The 20,394-nt window shown below is 41.3% G+C and overlaps 1 protein-coding gene across 1 annotated transcript in view; it reads right to left on the bottom strand.

Moving 5' to 3' along the window:
* The window catches only part of MCTP2 (multiple C2 and transmembrane domain containing 2), a 117,938-nt gene that overhangs the window by 60,361 nt on the left and 37,183 nt on the right, over positions 1–20,394 (bottom strand). The window contains exons 9-13 of the mRNA XM_041469302.1: positions 19,558–19,593; positions 11,074–11,238; positions 9,612–9,742; positions 2,965–3,151; positions 2,132–2,225 (exon numbers count right to left, since the gene is read on the bottom strand). Of these exons, the coding sequence (XP_041325236.1) occupies positions 2,132–2,225; positions 2,965–3,151; positions 9,612–9,742; positions 11,074–11,238; positions 19,558–19,593 (613 nt within the window). The remainder of the gene's footprint in view (positions 1–2,131; positions 2,226–2,964; positions 3,152–9,611; positions 9,743–11,073; positions 11,239–19,557; positions 19,594–20,394) is intronic.

A 20,394-nucleotide genomic window follows, 5' to 3' on the forward strand; every position in this document is an offset into this window, starting at 1 on the left:
AATCCATGATGACAACACATAGAAATCCCAATCACACCAAAATCCAATCTTTACTGTGGGAATAAGGTATAAGGTGGCATTACATCCAGCATACCCACCGGGCTGTGGGAACTGGGGGATTTAAGACTCATGGCTGCTATGGGAAGGGACACGGAGGGGACACTACCTGCTCACACTGCTCTTCTATTAACCCTTGGAAATCTTTGTACCTCTGATTCCCTCTGTGATTTTCCCTTTATTAGATTTTTAGCTGGGACTTAGAATTTACTTTTATCAATAACAATAAATCTGAGCAGTCTCCTTGGCAATGCAGGAAATATGGCACTGCTCTAGGAGGGCTCTATTATGGAAGCCCATAATTGCTGCACTAATCATTTATGAATGGCTCAGAACAGATAATTAATCTTTATGTCTCTCATTTCATGATCAGAAATTATGCTATTTTTACCTAAAATGGCTGCATCCTTTTGCAATTTGGTGGGTCTATTACAGCATAATACTAGGATATTTTCAGCACTGCCATTGAAAAACAATTTGTCATTTGCTTCATGAATCAGGCTCAAAGCCTGGGTTATTTTGAATATAATGACAGACTGAGTAACCTTTTACTTAAGCAGAATTTCATTCTGTGCTATGCACAAGGAATGTGTATCACATACTCTGTATGAAAAGTCTTTGAATTGCAGAATCAAGAACCTGCGTGTCTCTTCCAATGTTCATTATCCACCCACAAGCTCCTGTTTGAGTACTGAGGGAGAGGGGGCCAAATCCATCACTGATGCAACTGCTTCAGCATCAGCAAAGTTTTCCAGAGGGGAAATAACCTTCTGGGCTCAGCTTTTTCCAAAAATTCTGTCTATATTAAAACTCCACCTATTTCTAGATGGAACTTTTGGCACATGGCAAAGCTGGGGCTACTCTGCTGTGCTACACTTACCAAATGAAATTAGTCAGCAAGGTGCAGTTACACTCCTAATTTCATATAGACCTATATATTATGTCAATTTAGATATGGATTTCTTTACAAGCTACCTTTCGTTATTGACAAGTTTTGGGTTTTTTTTTTCTTTTTTTCAAATTAAATTCTTCAGTTCCTTAAAGTATTGCTCTCTGCAGTAAACATTTTTTTCCAATTCAGGGTTAGCAGTGAATTGAATATAGCGCTAAAACAGTACCATGATTAATCGTGGGCTTTCTCCTTTGCTCCTTTTTTTAGGAGCAGCATTCTCTTATGTAACAATGCCTTCACAAAAACAAGGGAATGGAGCAAAAATGTTTTCCCTCTACCATCTTTCCTGCCTTTATCAACAAGTTATCTTTAAAAAATGACTGTGTCAGCAAATACACAACACACAATGCTGTGCCTGTGAATTATGAGCTGCTGTGAGATAGAGAGGGGAATTAAAAGGTCTCCAGAATCCTGGAGAAGATGATAATAAAAATAATAATATCCAGGCAGTCACTACAGAGAAGTATCAACCTCCTAGACTTTCCCCAGAGGTACAATATAAAGTTGTGGTTTTAAAAGGTGTTAGTGTCCACTGCTGTCAGGATCGAGCACAACCTGAGGAACAGCTCAGTGGAAAATCCATACTTTTCATGGAGTAAGAGCACCAAAAAGGTCACCCCAAAGTGAAGCCTCAAATAAGCTCTAAGAGAAAGCATCGACTCGCAGCCCCATTGCTGACAAGTTTTTTCAGGTGACAGTCTGCAGCACCACCCAAACCCACACACCCAGCACCACATCAGACACCCCAACATCTTTCAGTCTCGCTCCCAGCTCACAAGACACCTGACAGAAGAGGGAGAGGCTTTGCTTTGCAGGTGCTCTGCAAGCACCATCGCTGTGTATCAACTCTTACTTTACACATTCCTGATGGCAAAAACACTTAGCATGATGTGCTGTTGTAAAGTTACCTGTCAGATTGCTCAGGTCTAATGGGAAATTAAGATCTCCATCTACTGGACCTTCCCAGATACTTTTGGCAGTCAAAGCCATTTGGTATCTCAGTTTCCTGAGGCAGGATTCAGCGCTGGAGAGATGAAGGGTTGATTTGCTTTTCCTTGATCAACTGATCCTTGCAAAGCAATATATTACAGCATCATATGTTGCAAAACAGAAAAAAAATACCTGAAAAATCTGCTGCCATCAGGTCCACTGCCTTTAAAACTTTGACTTGTAAGAAGCCAATGTCCTTCATGTCCCGAAAGGAATTCTTTATACACTGCAAGGAGAAAGTGTAAAGATGTATTTTGCTTGTAATTCAGTAAGAAACAGAGACTATGGACCACTAAACAACTTATCACAGAATCAGTTAGGTTGGAAACAACCTCTAAGATCATCAGGTTCAGCAACTAATCCTGCACTTCCATGTCCACTCCTAAACCACGTACCTAAAAGCTACATCTACCCACCTCTTAAATACCTCCAGCACTGATGACTCAACCACTTGTCTGGGCAGCCTGTTCCAGTGCTGAAAACCCTTTTGGTGAAGAAATGTTCCCTAATATCCAATCTAAACCTCCGCAGGCACAAATTGAAATACACTTATTCCATCCTGACCAGCTTTTGAGGACGTAGAAGCCATCACAAAGCTTTATCTCCCAACATTTAAAGCCCAGAAAATAACCTTCCCGAAGGAGGGAATAAAGCTAAGTATATTATTATCTCCTCATGATATTCAGTGTCTCATTCCCCATGATAATCTCCTAACACAATTCAAGTTTGCAAAGAACAGCATTAGTTTAAAACTCAACAAATACAAACAGCCAAATTGCTTGGGTCTATCTGCCCTGCCAATCTCCCTGTCATTCAACATGCAACTACTCCATTTAATAGGTTACTTTGGTAGAGGAGATGTCATTATGACTGGAGAATTTTTTTTTCTGAAGTTTTGACTATTTCAAAACAAAACAAAAAAAAAAAATAAAAAAGAAGAAAAAGGAAAAAAAAGACAAACTCACATAACGTCGAGAAATCTGCTGCCGTTCATTGGGGTCTCCCAAAGGACAGACACACAGATCAGAGATAGACACTCCTGTACATGGGGCAACAGCAATCAGCATCAGCAGGGACCCTGGGTGTTTCTCCAGAGGCAGCTCCAAGCAGTTGGTCTGCTTTGTTGGCAGGGCAGTAATGTCAACGTGGCACCTGGAATGACATTGCCAAGGGTTAATAAAAAAAAAGAGGTGGTAAAAAAATAATAAAGCAACATTATATTGATTTTAGCAGCAAGCAGGCACCAAAACTTTCTGCTTCTTCAGTGCAAAAAATAAAAACATCCCAAAATTAAACATAGGAAACTAATTAGGCAGATTCTGTTGTATTTACTGTCAGGTTTTGCTTTCTGGTCTGTCTACTGGTAAGGGGAAGTAAAAGGTTTGGACTGCAAGTACAGGTGGAAAACTTAACTCTGGCCTGCCTCACTTCCCCTCTAAAATCCCCCAGTGTTTTGTGATGGATTTGAAACACAATTCAATTTCACCTGGGGGAAAAGAAAAGGGGCAAATGCAAAATTTAAAACATTAGCCTAAAATAGATTCGTTTCTTTAAAGTCACATACTCCATTTTATGCTACATTATACTGTATGCCCCAATCTCTTTTACAAGCTTTACTAGAGCTACATTTTCAGTGTAGTGTTATATTTCCCAAAGGGAAGGATTGTCTTAAAAGTCCCCCACCCACTCCTTGCATGTAATATGTATCATTAACCTGATGCTTCCCCCAAAAATAAAAATAAAGAGGATAAAAGAGAAACATTCATAAAGAGACAACAATAAAATATGAGCACGGTCTAAAGCAGAGAGATCACCAGGCAGCCAGTTACACACAAAGGGAGTGGTTAAATGCAACAAAAAGTCTAATCACTTGGCTCAGCTAAATGCCTTCTATTTAGAAGTCCAGTAAATGGAGTGGAACTTTCTTGAACCTCCTTGGGGCTTGGCTCGTAAGAACAGGCTGAGCAAAAGTTACAGATGAAAAAAGGGCAAAAAACAAAACAAACAAAAACGAAACAAACAAAAAAATTTTTGAAAAAAGGAAGGAGAAGGTTTGCTGCCACGCTGCAAGAGGAGGAACATTCCTCAAAGGGAAGGGCAGTGGCTGATGGAGAGCAAGGGGTTTTGCTTCACTTAATGCCTGCCGACAAGTTTTTATTTAAACTAAACTTGTTAAGGTGTTGTCTTAATAGGCTAAAATTCCACAGGGTTCCCCCAGGTGTGTTTCTTCTGGGTAAATGGTGCATGTAGTGTTCCTGATTGATCCCATTCCAGTAGTAGAGCTGGAGCAGTTTATGCCCATCTGCTATAAATTGCATGCTTTCCGCTTCTTAACAGCCTATTTTCTGTGAATGCTAAAGGGGGTGAAAAAAAGAGAAAAAAATCTCAAAACATTTCAGCCTGAGAACCCAAGAAACCGTGTTATGAAGTAAAAGCCACGGCTCTGATGAGTTTCTAAGCTGTCCAGTAGCTCTGTGTATTAAAACACAACTCCTTAAGCTTCCTCTGACCACAATCAATGGGAATGACTTTGCCTTAAGTGTGCTCTTTTCTCTCCACTGCTCTGGAGGTACAACAGGTTTCAAGTTTACTCTTATTAACTGCTTTCAAGTGCTTTGAAAGAGAAGGAAAATAAACCAGGCAGAGTACCAAGACGGCTCAGCACGTAGGCTGCCTCTCAACACCATTTCCAAGTGTGAGAGGTTGCATTTAAAGCTCATTGCTACACCTAGACTCTTCAGAAAAATATGACAGGAAAAGTTACAGCAGGAATGAAAACAAAACAACAACAAAGAGAGAGAAAAAGACCTTATTTCTTTCTGAGAAAAAGCCCTTATCACTTCCACACTGGAGGTCAACTTCACCTTGGCTGCATTAACACCACTGTGTCTCAGGCCTGCAGCAATTCCAGTGATACTTTGGGTATCAGCACAAAAGGGGGGACGTATCCTTATCTTGGAGTTTAGTTTGGTTTTTTTTCTAGATGCAGCAACTAAAGGAAGGAGAGGGGAAATCTCAAGGTCACCCAGCTGCTCTGTGGTTCAGCTGGCAACAGAGGCCATGTCTCCCACATCAGCATTTCATACACCACCCACTCAACACAGTCCACGACTGGGAAAAGCTGCAGTTGATTTTTATGTTTAAAACTTGTTTTTATGTTTAAAACTTTCCGTGGAGTAAGACAGAAAACACAACTTGTTCGGACAACAGTGCATCTCCCATCTAACCTCGAACTCCACCAGATGTCAAAGGCAAAGTTAAATATAATTCTATCTTGTTTTGGCAAACTGGAATTGCTTCTCTTCTTAAAAGAATTTCATTCGCATAAGGTTAAAGAAAAGATGGAGTACAAGGGTGTGGAGGTCAGAGGGATGCACATGTGGAGGGGAAACAGCAGGAGGTGGAGTGTAAATATTTCTTCCTCAAATCATGTCTGATTTCTGTGCAAACTAACTTTCCTTAAAACATCTGTGTTCACTCAAGGTATGCCTATATTTTCTTGTGAGAAAAAAAATCTTGTGAGAAAAGAAAATCCACATTTGCACTGGCAAAAGGCTTAAGAAAAAAACAAAAAAAAAGACACTCTGTTTCATTTAGGTTATATAATCAGACTGCAGAGAATGCAGCTTAGTAAAACAATTAGACATTCAATTTACTATATAAATTCAGCAATTTCCACACTAACACTTCTACACTATTAAAACGAGTCTAATGATTTCCAAACTACTTCCCTCATTCTCTTGAAACAGAAACATTTCCTTTCCTTCTTTCTCAGCCTTCTATCTGCAAGATCTTACTACACATAATTATTTCACAGGAAAGTGGTAAGAGACTTGTGATGGGCACAGAATCAAACAAATGGAGGTAATCCACTTTTGTTTAAAGGTTGCCTGCTCTGAATGCAAAGGGCAAAACTCTCAGAACATTTGTATTTTAGGTGATACAAATGATCTCCTGAGTTAAATTCTCAACAGTAATCCTGTCTCAGGACAGAACAGCTCTGCTTGTTGCCATCTTTTGCTATATTTTATATTAAATTCAGACATAATCTTTCACGCAAGTGGCTACATGCACAATCTATAGGGGCTGCAGTTCTGTAAGTTAAGAATGCATTGTGCACACAACCGTATCACTTTCCTTTCTTTTAACCACAACTAATTAAATGCTTACCTTCCTACTCCTGATCAGTATCTGGCTAATATAGAGGTCTACACCTCTATATTAGCCTCCAGTCCTGTACAGCTTTAGTTTTGATTTAAGACTGTTCTTCTGATTTAAAGCCCTCGCCTGTAGCTTCCCTTTCCTCCATTTTTTACTAATTTTGCAGAGAAATAGCACTTGAGAACAGCATACACAAATTTGGGATTAAAATATTTGTTTATCAGGGAATCACATGTTAAAATTTCACTAAAAGGTGCTGAGGTTAGCTTCTTACTAGACATGGAGTTGTATTTTATTTTCCCAATCACAGTTAATCAAATTATAACAAGAATCTTTAAATATATATAAATACATATAGAAAAATCTGTACACAACAGTGCCACTTTACACCCTGCAGACTTCTTGAAAGCCCTTCACAAAAGACATCAGAATCATCAGAGAGTACAAAAAGATGTACCTATGATTAATACTTGAACTTTCATATGCCACAGGTGTCAGGGAAACAATTAAAAAAGTCTTATTATGACTTATTCAATGGACAAATTTTGTTTTTTCTGATTCATCCTACTGTCTGGTGAGATTTAAGTGAAGGTTTTGGTTGCAGCCATAATGGGGATTTTACTGCTCCATCCCAACAGCACAGCCTTTAAAACATGGGTTGCTTCTTATTGCAAAGACAGTTTCCTGGAGGCATTCATCATAAAGATATTGGATGCACTCCAGTCTCAGAGCTCACAGTCTTAAGTTTCACAATTTTTGTAAAATCTCCTTCTTGAGGTAAATATGTGAAGGAAAACACCTTCAACATTCTGCAGCATCTCTTTTTCCAGAACATATCCCCTAACGCAGAAACACTCTCTAACAACCTGGCATAAACAATTTAACTCTGCCTGGACAAATTCTGCACACGTTAACACCTTTGTTTATTCATATACATTAACATCCTCTCCTGTTTATAGCGTGCCTCTTCTCCCACAGGACACAAAAAGCACTCAATAAACGTTACTAACAGTCCTGTGCAGACTAAATAGAGGGATTATTTCAGCCAGCACCACAATGCAGCCAGCCCTCAGTGTCAGAGCCTGCAGCTGAACCACTCAGGGCTGTGGGATTTTTAAGTGAGGAAGAGAAATTGGACCCAGCTGAAACTCTGAGGAGACTGCAGGTAGGCTGAATGTAATAATTTAGCTTGTGATGTGCACTGACAGTGAGGGTTTGTTTTGTGATAGAAGGGTGACATGAAATGTTTCCTCACTAATTCAGAAGCAGACAAACACCCCAGGTGTTTGTGCTCAGCACCAGAGGTCCAAGGCATTCCTTATTCTACACGTTCCATGCTCTTCACAGACACTTCAGGTCCTATTTCAAGAACCATATTTTACCTTGAAAACAAATTATGCCTGGGAGAAGAACCATATTCCAGAGTCTTAAGGCATTCATACTATCTGAAATTCTGGGTCTAAAGGAATTAACAGGAGTCTTTGTGCCACAAAAGTTTATCAGATTCGACTCCGCTGTGAGCACCTCCAACTTCATTGAAATATTAAGAACATATTTAAAGGTTCAACCAACACAGCTGGAGGTTGAGCAGGGTGGAAGGGACCATAATGAATTCTAACTCTATTCATAAATTGACCACAAAATTATTAAGTCTGATCCAGAAAATTTTGTTTTCTCCTTAAAGCCATGCAAATTATTTGAGGGCAGTTGGATGCACTGCTGTGTGTAATGACCGAATATAACCCACAAACATTTTAATAAAGAATATTTTTTACAATGGTGTTGTGAAATCCAGAAATCTCAAAACTCAACTTAGAAATCATGGAGACAATAAACATGGCACCTCATAATGCTGTTTTTCCAACAGAATCCTTCTCCAGATTAGACTGCATTTGAACCCTTCATAAAATATTATTTATAGGGTGTCAAAAAGTTTCTACACTGTAAAAACAATACTTGTTATTATGCACTTAGTGTTTACCTATTCTTGCAACTGCTCTTCATAAACTAGAGCATTTTTTCCCGTTTTGATGCTACAGCCAATTTGCTGTGCTTAAGAGAACAAAAGCAAAAATTTTTTTCTCCACGTAGACATCAAAAATAAATTCAAACATGGAATCAGGGAATTGTTTGGGTTGGGAGGGATCTTAAAGGTCATCTTGTTCCAACCCCCCTGCCATGGGCAGGGACACCTTCCACTAGACCAGGCTGCTCAGGCTCCCATCCACCCTGGCCTTGAACACTTGCAGGGATTTACCCTGGAAGATTTGCCTTTTCTTTAAGGTAAATCTACCACACAGACCTCACCAGTGCTGAACAGAACAAACATTTCACTGATTGTTTTTGCCACACTAAACACCACCTGCCAGAAACCAGTAGGAAAAAAGGCAGGGGAAGCCTAGGGAAAAATTAAAATAAAGGGGAAAAGCCTCAGGAAGAATTGCTCCAGCACTAGAGACTGACCTGAGGCAAGCTGCAAACACTGCTTTATTTCTTAACTCTAAACAGAGTATCAGAAGTAATGGAAGTAACTGTGAGAATGGAAGGAACAGATTCATCTTCAGCCACTTCTCCATGTGATGAGCAACAGCACTCAGCCAGAAAGAATTTCCTGCTCTGCAAAACCACAAACATTTGTAGAGCCAAAGGGCATTGTTCTTCTCAGTGAATAGTCTCAAACTATTTGAATGCCTAAAGAGACTGTTCTTATGAGTTACTGTTATTTAGTCAGCACATTGTGAAACCCTGGCCAGGTGAGAGCAGCAAACAACTGCAGGCAGGGTCCCACCCTCAGGAAATTGAGAGTTGTGGCAGTGATCCTGCCAGCAGATGAGCGTGGACAGACCAAAGAGGGTGTCCAGTGGAGTGAATGGTTCTTGGTGCTGCTGCACATCCCCAGCAGCACAGATGTTGTCTGGGGAGATGGGTCCACAGGACAATGCTGAAAGCAAAAGCAAGGAAGAGAGAGGTACTACTAAGAAAACAGCACTGTACAAATTCAGAGAGAGTGGAATGGAATTAAAGAATCTTAGAAGAACACATCATCAAAGTGCAAACAGAAAAAAAGGGACACCGCCCTAAAAAGGAGCACAAAATCCCTGGGCTGTCACCAGCAGAGCATATAAAGATGTGGAGCAAAATCACCACAAAAATACAGAAAAATCCTGCCTCTTGATGCCACTGAGCTCCCACAGTATTTCAGGTTTTAGAGACAGCTTAGGTGTCTCTGCATTCAGATTTTGGCTAGTTGATTACCCACTAATAAGTTTTAATAAACATAATCTAAACATAACCTGGAAATGACTGGCATAAGGACAGAAAAATACATTATGATGCTAGTAATGAAAACAAATTGATTAGTTTTAAAAAATAATCAAAAGAACTTTATTTTTGTACTTACCCCATTTTCCCTCCCCCCAAAAAAATAAAATCTAACTCAAACCCAACTTACGTTCCCAAAAGCTCCTCGTGCTTTTTGTTATCCTTTCTCCACACCTCAATGTCCAACATATCCTTCCTGTCAGAGAAGTAGTGAAAATCAAACTGTTCCCTCCACTGAGGATTTGCACTCTTACACAGTGTCTAGAAAACATGCAGTTATAATATTTACTTTTCTTAAACAGTACTTATTTTCACAGTAAATCAAAAAGAAGAAAAAATAAATCAATTCTACAGAACAAGGCTGGATGTTAGAGCATCAAGTACTAATGCCATTCCAACCAAAGCTCCCAGCCCATCACATACAGTCTCATCTTCCTAAATATTCTCTTTCCTCCCTCTCAATAACAATAAAAATACAGTTGTTATCTGAATGAATGGCTGGAAAAATTCTGAAATACAAGGTAGACCCCACCAGCTCCATGGTCATCATTCACCATCACACACTGGAAGAAATCAGGAACAACCCTTTTGAGGACAATCACCTGGAAACAGGTTTGAATGCATTAAGGAACCCAAAGAAGTATTTTTTCACCCGTACATGTTAAGCAAACAGCTCAGCCTTGCAGATTCACAACACATCTATGGGCCATTAAAGAGACACATAAAAAGGGATTGTGAGGGGGATAACATCTATTTATTCTAAAGTAACTAAGCCATTTGTTATTTTTCAAAACTACTTTTCTAAATAAAAAACATATCATGACCTTGGTTTGAGGTCTGATGTGAGGGACAGAGTGCAGGTTTCAGATGCGCCTACATCCAAATGTTATGTTCTGTGAACTTGCTCTGTACATTTTGTACAGGAGGAGGTTTGTTTTCTCCTCCTCTGCACTTCCAGTTCATGACATGCAGAGCTCTTGCTCTCTCTCAAAAGAGTATTATTTTAATTATAGCCTTTCTTCTTATTAGATTTTCCAGATGAAATGTGTATCTTTGGGAACTCATTCATTTCTTAGACTCTTATACAACTGAACTGTATGCAGATAAAAACAGCCTAGAAGAATAAAAATTAATATCAAAACCATGGAGCATTTTATCTGTTTGGGAGGCAAGTTCTGCAATATTTAACATATTTTTCAAGAAAAGTACTTTAAAAGACTAATAATTCCCCTGAACTGGAAACCATTTTAGGTCTACTTTTCAGCACTGAAAGCCCAACTTCTGTATTGGCAGAGAACAAAACACATGTGCGATGCATGTAGCTTTATTTCATTTCATATTAATGTCAAACATCCATCAACATGATAAATATGTTAAATGCACAAAACACTGATAACACACAATATTCCTAACTTGCTCTTTCTCTACTGGCATCAAAACAGAGCAAAATGCTCTGGTCTGGTCTCCTGATTTTGAATTCACTTATCAGAAAGAGTATCAAGAATAGTTCCATCTGAGGTAGAAACATCAGTAAAAGAAACACCAAGCCCCTTATTGACTTCAGACAACTTAAGGAAATCCTTAATACTTACCTTGCTCTTGTATCTTTGATCCCCCAGTTTGAGGAGAATAAAAATCTCTGCCAAGCCCCCTCTGGGCATGTTCTTGCCCTCCAGGAGGGTGATGGTGACCAGCCCGTTCCACAGCTGGTTCTTGCGCAGGGACTCCGAGAGCCGCAGGTTCCGCGTGAAACTCGACTGAAAAGCAAGGCACAACACGGAATGCTTCAAGACCCAAACACATTTTCATGCTCAAGTTAACTGAGCTATGAAAGCACACCAGGAGTGAGAAGGACACCATGGTTCCCTAAGGGTAAGCAGGCAATGGAAGGCAGTAGGATGCTATGGATTTTCTGCCCAACTGTCCCATGGTCCCTGTGAAGGGACGGTGCTCAATATCACAGCAAAACCAGCAGGGTTTGCTTAAACCACCAGAGAAGTCAGCTCAGCTACCCTGGCTGAGCTGTGGCAAGAGCAGACCTCGAGCACTGAGAGCAGTCTGGTACCTTGGCTCAGGGAAAGGCACAGGAGAGCCATGGGAACGGAACAGGGGAGAAACTAAAGTAAACTCTTAAAACCTCTCCAGCTACCTCCATAAAATGCAGGTCTGTCCTTTCTGGGGAGGCAGCCCAGGATCGTAAAGCCCATGGCCAGGTGAAAGGCTGAGCAGCATCTTCCACCTCCTCCATCACTCAGCCTCCCGCCTTAGCTCTTTGCTAACTTTGCTGTTCCTGCTTCCAGAAACTGAGCCCACGAATCAAAAATACTGATGCCTGCTGAAAAAACACTGACACCACCAGGCTCTTTATCTGGAGTTATGGTTACCTGGTAGCCACATTTGTTACCTTCGCAGCTTCATCTTGTGCAGCACGGCTGCGCTAACAGTTTGCTAACTGGCAATATTTTATTGGACAGAGGATGATTAAATAGGCCTTTATTTGGAGGGAGTGAGCTGGAAACATTAAAACTCAAGGCTATACTCTTCTTCCCGCAGTAAAAATCCTGCCATATTTTATTCTCCTGAAGCAACTTTTAACTCGCCACACTTTGGAGCTTCAATCATGTCATGTACAGGTGGGAGCAAGACGGAGGAGAAGATTTCACAAGTCACTTTAAAACAGGACGTGTTAGCTTTAAAAGCAAGTAAGAAATGTTGTTGCTAAATAAAACGATTGCAAAAGCACCTGATGTCTGAAGATTACTTTTTATGGATCAATTACCCGGCAACAAAATTCTTAAATCATAGGTGGTGAACTCACAAATTTTTTACTTGCTTTTTACTGGTTAAAATATCGAATTCTGAATCCCACAAGCATATTAATATACTTCTATTTAAACACCCCGTTTGGCTGTCCTGGCACAATGGGTAAAAATTCCTACCTTTAAAAAGAAAACGAGATTTTGATTCATAAATCCAGCTGCAATGTAATTTCTTTTCTCTTTTTTTTTTTTTTTTTAAAGTTCGTCTTTTGGGCCAAAAAGCTAAAGCATGACTGTTCCCATGGACATACTTCAAAGTCCCAGCAGATATACTCCTCCCTAAACACTGCAACTATTTCAAAATCCTTTTTATAAAAAAGGGAGTAATGTCCACAAGGGATCAAAGGGCATTCTACAGTCTGGCAATCGCCTTAGAAAAATGGCAGTGCTTCCATGAAATATGCCCTAAAATAATTTTGCAGCTTGGTATGTCCTAATTTCGAATTGGATGTTTATCTTGGAAAGGCTTCTATCTAACTTGTCCATAAAACAGCTCCACTTAGCTCTATGAGCCCTGTGAAAATGGAATCCAAAGCTGGCTATTAAGGGGGCCTGGAGATTGCTTCCATATGGCGTAACAGCATGGGAGTGGAGGGCTAAGGCCTACAGCAGGCGCTGCTTGGCTTGAGCTCCCCATCTATCCATGGACACTCATTGCATTACACCATAACATCTGGATTATTGCTTGTAATGTCCCTGGGAAATATCCACTTCCCATCAAAGCCTTTATCTATCTCGCTTGTACTTTGAACATTTTAGTATTTAACATAGTCATGTTTGATGTGATGTACTCGCTGCTTTAGGAGCAAGGATTTTCCCTCCCCCTCCTTCTCCTTCCTCGGAGGAGGAAGAGGTATTTGATGTTAGTTCACAAAAAAAAATTTAAAAAAATAAAAAACAGATGAAGTTTATTATCCACGTTACAATTTCTTCTAAAAACAAAGCATCCAGCTCTCTTCAAAGCTTCCAGGCTGAACACGAAAGACAGTTGTTATCACTCAGTTTTCAAATCAAACTTGGATTCTTTTCTTTTTTTCATCCAGGCCAGTATTTCAGGGAGTCACTCAGCGCTGGGGACCTTCCTACCCCAGCTCTACAGCACACATAACCCCACCCTTGTAGCTGCTGACTTGACAGTTCAAAGGACTGTTGGGAGGTACCCAAACCAGCCTGGATCCCACACAGCCCCTGGAAAAATCAGCACCTGCACTCAGGATTACTGGAACACATTGCAATGCACCAACCCTGACCTCCCAAAACAGGTGGCCCCAAGCAAAGAGCCTCGTGCACCCCCTTCTCTGGCTGTGCAGCTGCTCTGTGCTCCTCTCAGAACAGGGCTGTGCTGGTCTCCAGCTAACAGGACCTGCATGAGATCCAGCATCACTTGAGAGCATCCCACTGCACAGTGGAGCCAAGATGTTTGCAAATGGTTCAGGGCACCGTGCTGACCTGCAGCAGCTCCACACAGGCTCCACGGCTCCCACAGCTTCCCAGTTCCCCCATTCCAGCCCTGCCACTGGCACAGGGCTCTCTCCAAACTGAGCATGGGAAGGCTGCTTGTCTTACACCCCTGCAAGACACAGCACATGAGGAATGCTTTGGATTTCCTGGACATGCCCAGGTCGCCCCCACAGAGTCTGCTCAGCAGGTCTGGCACATTTCCTGTGCCTCGCAGCACCAAAGAGCCCCTCTGTGCTTGCTCTGTGGCCACCTCTCCAGCCTCCCCAGGTATTTGGCAGGCTGTTCCTCTGACCACCCTGATGGAAACCCCAGTGAAACAGGCAGTGTCTCAGATTCCACTCACAGTTTCTGGAAGGAAGCACGTCTGGGGAAAATCAGATGTGTGGTAGACCCACAGACCCAGGCCTTCAATGAGTCAACTTTAGTGCTGCCTAGGGAAGTCTGCACTATGGAAAATGCCTCCCAGGTGACAAGAAAATGATATTGCCTTATTTATTTTAGACTTACCTCCTCTCTGATACCCCACACCTACTCATTTCAAACTGATTTACACAGAGCTAATTGATTCAACTTCACAGCCTCCCTCTGAGTTGGCAAAACTATTGCAGAGCAGAGCACAGAGGAGCACAGCCTTTAGTCCAACAAAGTTACTCAGGCAAACAAGCACTGAAAAAAAAACCCCAAATACTCTTCCTTGCCTCCAACCAGCCTCCTAACCTGCCTTCACAAAGAGACCAGAAAAGCCAAAGCTCTGGTCCAAACTGGCCAGGAAATGAGGACACAACTGCTTAATCAGTAACAATTTTGAAGTGTTTTATCTATTCAGCTCTTCCTTTTGCTGTTACCTCCCAGGCTACTGATGCCTCCAGACTTGGGTACTGCAGCTCCTCCCCAGCTGAACCTGAGCCCTTTCCAGCTGGGCTTCCACACTGGATGCCAGGTCCTTCAGGCCTCTCCTGCTATATTTTCCTGTAAGCTCCCTGCTCACACTCTGGCTACATCCCAGACCCAAGTAAAGGTGCCTGGAAATTAAAAAACACATGATTTATGAGGGAAGCTGGCACATGTCCCAAGCACAAGGCATTGGACAAACTTGCTTATTCCTTCCCCTCATCGTTTCTGAAATCGAGGTAGCCTTGAGAGCAAAATTTGAGGGTTGTCTCTAGACATCCTAGAGCTCTGATTTTGGCTGGGCTCTGTGTGCATATAAGCAGTAACACCATAAAGGTTGCCTTTATGAGCAGTTCGCTGCTGTAAAATGGATAAAAACTGGAACTAAAGACATCCCTCAAACAAGCCAGCCAGGGGGAAAAAAAAAAAGCAACAAAAAACAGACAATAAGCACTAAAATATCCAGAGATCCTTATTCCTTAGAGCTAACTACATGATTTTTCAGTTTAAGAACCCATGTCCACTGCAGATTTTGGGACTGTAACTCATCAGATAGGTAAAGAGTAATCTCTGAAGCAAAAGTATGGCCCGGTCATAGAACAGGATCCTGCCACAAAAGGACCAGAAGATGGTTCTTCTCCCAGCTGCTTAGAAAGGGAGAAAAATTTACCCAGAAAGCATCCCATAGCTCTCAACAGAAAAATTAAAAATCAGTGTTCACATCACCACTCTCAAAATCTTGTTCCTGGTTTCAAAATGAATATAAAAGTTTCTCACATCAACTTTTAATTTTTTATCACTTTCTGGTTCTGGTTTAAAAAAGAAGAATGAGCAGGTGGGCTATATTCTGCCTTCACAGAGCCAAATACAGGAGCTGAACAAGAATGACAGAGCTTTGGAGGGGAAAGAACCGGCTCATTGACCTAGCTTCACAAAATCCTTTAGGAGCTCCAGTCTCCCTGATAACTCCATTTGTCCATAATCTCCCTCTATAGGCACCAAGCAAATCCCCTTTGGTGCATCAGGGCTGCTTTCAAATCTGTCTCTTTTCCTGACGCACACATACATGCCCCAAGTTCAAACTTGTTTTTGAAGCAATAAAGAGATGCAGAAAAATTGTACATTTAAATGACACGGCGAGGTGGCCAAGTGTGAAGTGAGCCCATCTCTCCCATCTTTCATTTAAAAGGATGAGACAGGACAACAGAAAGCCTGCTGCAATCCCTGTGAAGAGGTCAACGTCAAAACTGGGCCACGTAATTTGCCATTTGAGAAAACAACAACACACAAATAGGAGGACTCTTTGGACCTCTCCTCATTAGGCAGAGAAACCATTTCTGCAGAGGCAGTTTCCCCCTGGGAAAGAGGAGAGGGCAGTGGGAAAGGCAAGTGAACCAACACGAGATTGGCACCACGACGTGTGACCCTGTGGCGAGCGAGTCCCCGCGCTCCGCGCTGCCCACGGGGGATTGGGGGAGAGAGCCAAACACAATGAGGCAGACAAAAATGAAACCTAACAGCCCACACAGGAACAGAAAAAAAAAAATGAAAGGAGAGTGAGGGATTTTCCCCTGCGATGAGATGCTTGAGGAGCCCTTGGGTCCGGTCAGCCTTTCAGCCAATTTATTCAATCAGCTTAAGCTATCAAGGTGGCAATTCCGTCGCTTTTGTTTCAGGACTGAACTGCTGCAGGTCAATCCACCCCAAGCAGACCTGCTTATCTGCCTCCTGGATGTTCAACACTTAAAGGTTATTCAGCTGTACAAATGCTGGAAAGAGCGTGCAGGGCACTCAGGGTGAGACTCAAGCCACCCAGGACAAACAAGGGTACTGAGCATCAGCATGCTGGGCTGCAGCATAGAGCTACCAACTCCCTCTGTGCCCCAGAAAGGAAAGCAGAACAGAGAGGAGAGCATGTCAATACACAGATATGAGTGAATATATTAATGCTGCCTAACAGCATCCTCTTCCCTTTGCAATGCCACCCTCCACGAGGAAAAGAAGAAAGCCATGCTCTTGAAAACAGCTCCCACGGAGGACAATGCTGTTCTCAGCTCCCATGAAAAATGAGGGATCTGAATGTGCTGCCCATGTCTGGGGAATCTGCCCAAATATGCAATGATTCCCTTCCAGCAGCAGTGAAAAATATATACTGTGTAATAATCAAGAGACACCTAAATCATGCAGTTCAACAGCTCTTGCTCCAAAATGATTTAAAAGACCATACTGAGTTGCTGGAATCCTTCCTGCATACTCCCTGTAATGACCATGAGGCTACTGGAGCTGGACTGGAGATCTTGTGCTGATGCTGTTTTTGCTGCTGTCTGAAATGCAGCTCTTTCTCCAAAAAGCAAGGGAGCTCAGAGAACACACATGAAGAGAGCACAGTATCCACAACAGCTCACATGAGCCCTGCTGCCAGTCTGACATGGAGCTGCAACAGGTATCAATGCCATCAACATTTGGGGTAAATTTGGGAAGTCAGCAAGAATCCCGTGATTAATGTGAAAAGACTCATTTAGGACACTGATGTGCCAAATCTGCATTAAGACAACACAAAATGGTCAAATTAGAGGATAATCAGATTTCTTTCATGTAGGCAATACAGATTAAAAAACAGCTGTGAAAGTTATATTCATTTTGTCCATCCTTAAAATAAATCATTTTCCCTGTATTTATAGAAGAGGAAAAGCTAAATATTACAATGGGGGTCAGCTGCAGTTCAGCACATTAAAAAAAAAAATCCAGGAAAACTATTTCCAATAGAAAACTTTTATTTGCCTAAACCTGGAGAGAGGAAATTTAGCTGTTGCTCAAATGGAAAGTATACTGTGTTTTCCCCCTACAACACCCAACCAGAGTCAGCTCAGGAGCCAAAAAACAGCCAAGACTGTGTACCCATTACAGAGCTCTCTCCATTTCCCCTGCACTCCTTATTCCTGTATCTTTATCTCGTCCAGCAACATTGTTTTCTACCCCATCATACTCTCTGGCTATTCTTCCATAACCTCTTGTGCCTTCCCTAGACACCTATATTCCCCATGCACACAATTTTTCTTCCTAGCCTTTATGTTCTGCCACAAACTGCTAGTACTGCTTCCACAGAGCAGAGTTTCCTAACTAAAGATGGTTATTGATGTACAGTACTAGTGTTTTAGTGCAGTAGCAGAATCAATAAACCAGGAAATACTGCTTTGTCAGATTTTTTCCAGCGCATGCTGGGAAATATTTTTTACTGCCTTTGGATGGTCACAGAGGTTTTCTTTAGAGATCACACTGGAGCATGAACTGTGTCTTCCCTAGGAAGAATTGAAGCTCTCCTACCCTCTAGTGACTGGAACAGAACAGAGCACAGGGTTGAAGATTTTTTCCTTTTAAACAATACTTTCATGTCTCCTAAATCAGCACCACACTTCAGCATCTCTTAATTTTATTTTGAAAGGTGGTAAGGCACAAGACAGAGCCTTGAGAGCTGAAAGGCTGACAGCTAAATGTCCAAAAACATGTATGCAAAAAAAATATATAAAAGGCAATGAGATATTGTGTAAAAGCAAAAAGAAAAACCAAACCAAAAAACCCTAAACAAATGGAAAAACAACCACCCCAAAACTTCCAGTAATAGCAACCAAAACAGAATTTTGGCTGTTCTGAAGGAAAAGAACCTGAGTTTAAAAACCCAACTCTCTTTCCCAGGTCCGAAAGCCAACCGGCATCCAGAGACAGCTGTGGGAGAAAATTGGGGATCAAGCAACACTGACCGAGCCAGAGCACAGTCATTTCCAGAGTTTTAGTTAAAAACTGAAGTGATAGGCTCTTCAGTTATTCCATCAATATCTATCATGTGGCATTCAGGCATTCCTGGCAGCTCTCTGCTCCAAGCACTGCATTATCCCTGCAATCAGGGCTCCAAAGGCTGTACTTTGCACTTCTTCTATTGACAAAAACATTCTTGCTGGCACAGTACCTGAGATGGTTGGCTCCTCTACACAGCACACCACAGTTGTAATGAATAAAACAAGAGGAGGTTAATGATTCAATTTATTTAGGCACAAACCGATAGTTACAGAGGGAAAATATCATGAGAACACACTCATCTTAAGAGCCAAATTCTGCTTTTCAGAGACTGAGACTATACAACTCTCAAGCTGGGTACTGGGGCTTGCAGTGTCTATATCATTGTTATTTACTCAATAGCAAATTAAAGCTTTACAGAACACATAAAAAGCCACAGTCTGTTTCCTGAACAAGTTAAAATCTAATGCAAAAATGATACAGGAATATAAAAGTAATGGAAGCCTGCAGGGATCCTACAGGAGACCAAGGGAAGCAAGTTACACGGACATGTGGTGACACACAAATCTTGGAAATCCTGTTACAATGGAGGTAATGAAAACTCCCTGCTCAGCCTCCATCCCAAGAACAAAAGGAATTTCAAAATCCACAGGGGCAACCAGAAGAAATACTGCCCCACAAAATTCCACCCATGGTGAGAGGCAGCCCCAAAGACAGACGGGGATCCAGGAGAGCCTCGTTCAACTCGCACACCAACCACCGTCCAGGTGTTCTGAAACAACTCAAACCCTCCACAACTCCTCTCATTTTGGTTAAATTTACACCCCTTTCTTTTGTACAGAAAGTTTTTCTCTCTTTCTACAGCTCTTTGTGAATGGGGTCTTACATTCACTTGCCACTAGACCCTACCACGGCACCTACAATTAGAAAACAACAGCAATTTCCCATCACAATGAATAGAAAAATCAAAAAAGCAAAGGTTACCACAGCCATCATATTGTGACAGGTTGCCTCTACACTTATGAGTTTTCCTTTGTTTAGACTGTTTCAGAGGAGGGCACAGATTTTGGGAGGGGACCTTCATTTTCTTTAAGTAAAAAAAAAAAGTATTACCTTGGATGAAGTTCTTTTCTTTCGACTTGACCATCTCTGTTCATGAGTCCCCATTATTGTACCAAAGAGAATCCAGGGAAAGGGAACAGGTAAGGAACAAAATGGGGAAAGTGGTTAGTTAAATAATTCAAACAGAAGCTTGTCAAATGAGTTAGAAAAACCTATTACAAAATAGAGGGCTAAATCTACAACTACATCTCCATCTACCTTCCCTGCTTCATGGAACATAACAATCAACAAACTCAAAATACCTGCATTGCAGCAAAAAAAAGAGGCAATAAAAAAAAAAGTAATTGAGAATAAAAAGTGGAGGGACCCAGAGCCATTAGTAAGAAACATGGCTTATACTTTTGGTGCCATCTGGTTCTACAGTAAGCTAATTTAAAAAGGGGGAAAAAATCATCTTGCTGTTAAGTGCTAATGTGGACAGAGCTATTTCACTGTTCTGACTCCTTTGGAAATGGCTGAGCAATCTGCATTTGAAATATGAGGGCTTAAAACATTGTCTTTTAAAAAAATTACAGTGTGAACCAGCTCTTCTATCATCTACATTCTGAATGTTAACTAAGCACCCAAGAGTACCAAAAGCTGCTACTTAAACCAATAAGTTTTGTTTCACTGGCTAGGTCCACTTTAGCCCAGGCCTTAATAAAAAGTCATAGAATTCCTGAGGTTCATCTGACTAAACTGACTTTTTTGCTAAAGTAACTTTACATTTTTGCTTCACCTCTTCCTGCAATTCAGTAACACATGCCAACAATGCTTATTGTACAAGTTAGAGGGGAGTTCACATTCCAAATAAAACCCACCTCATATTATAGACATATATAAATATAC

Source organism: Pyrgilauda ruficollis, unplaced genomic scaffold, assembly GCF_017590135.1.
Source record: "Pyrgilauda ruficollis isolate IOZ18807 unplaced genomic scaffold, ASM1759013v1 scaffold23, whole genome shotgun sequence".
In the NCBI taxonomy this organism is placed as follows: Eukaryota; Metazoa; Chordata; class Aves; order Passeriformes; family Passeridae; genus Pyrgilauda; species Pyrgilauda ruficollis.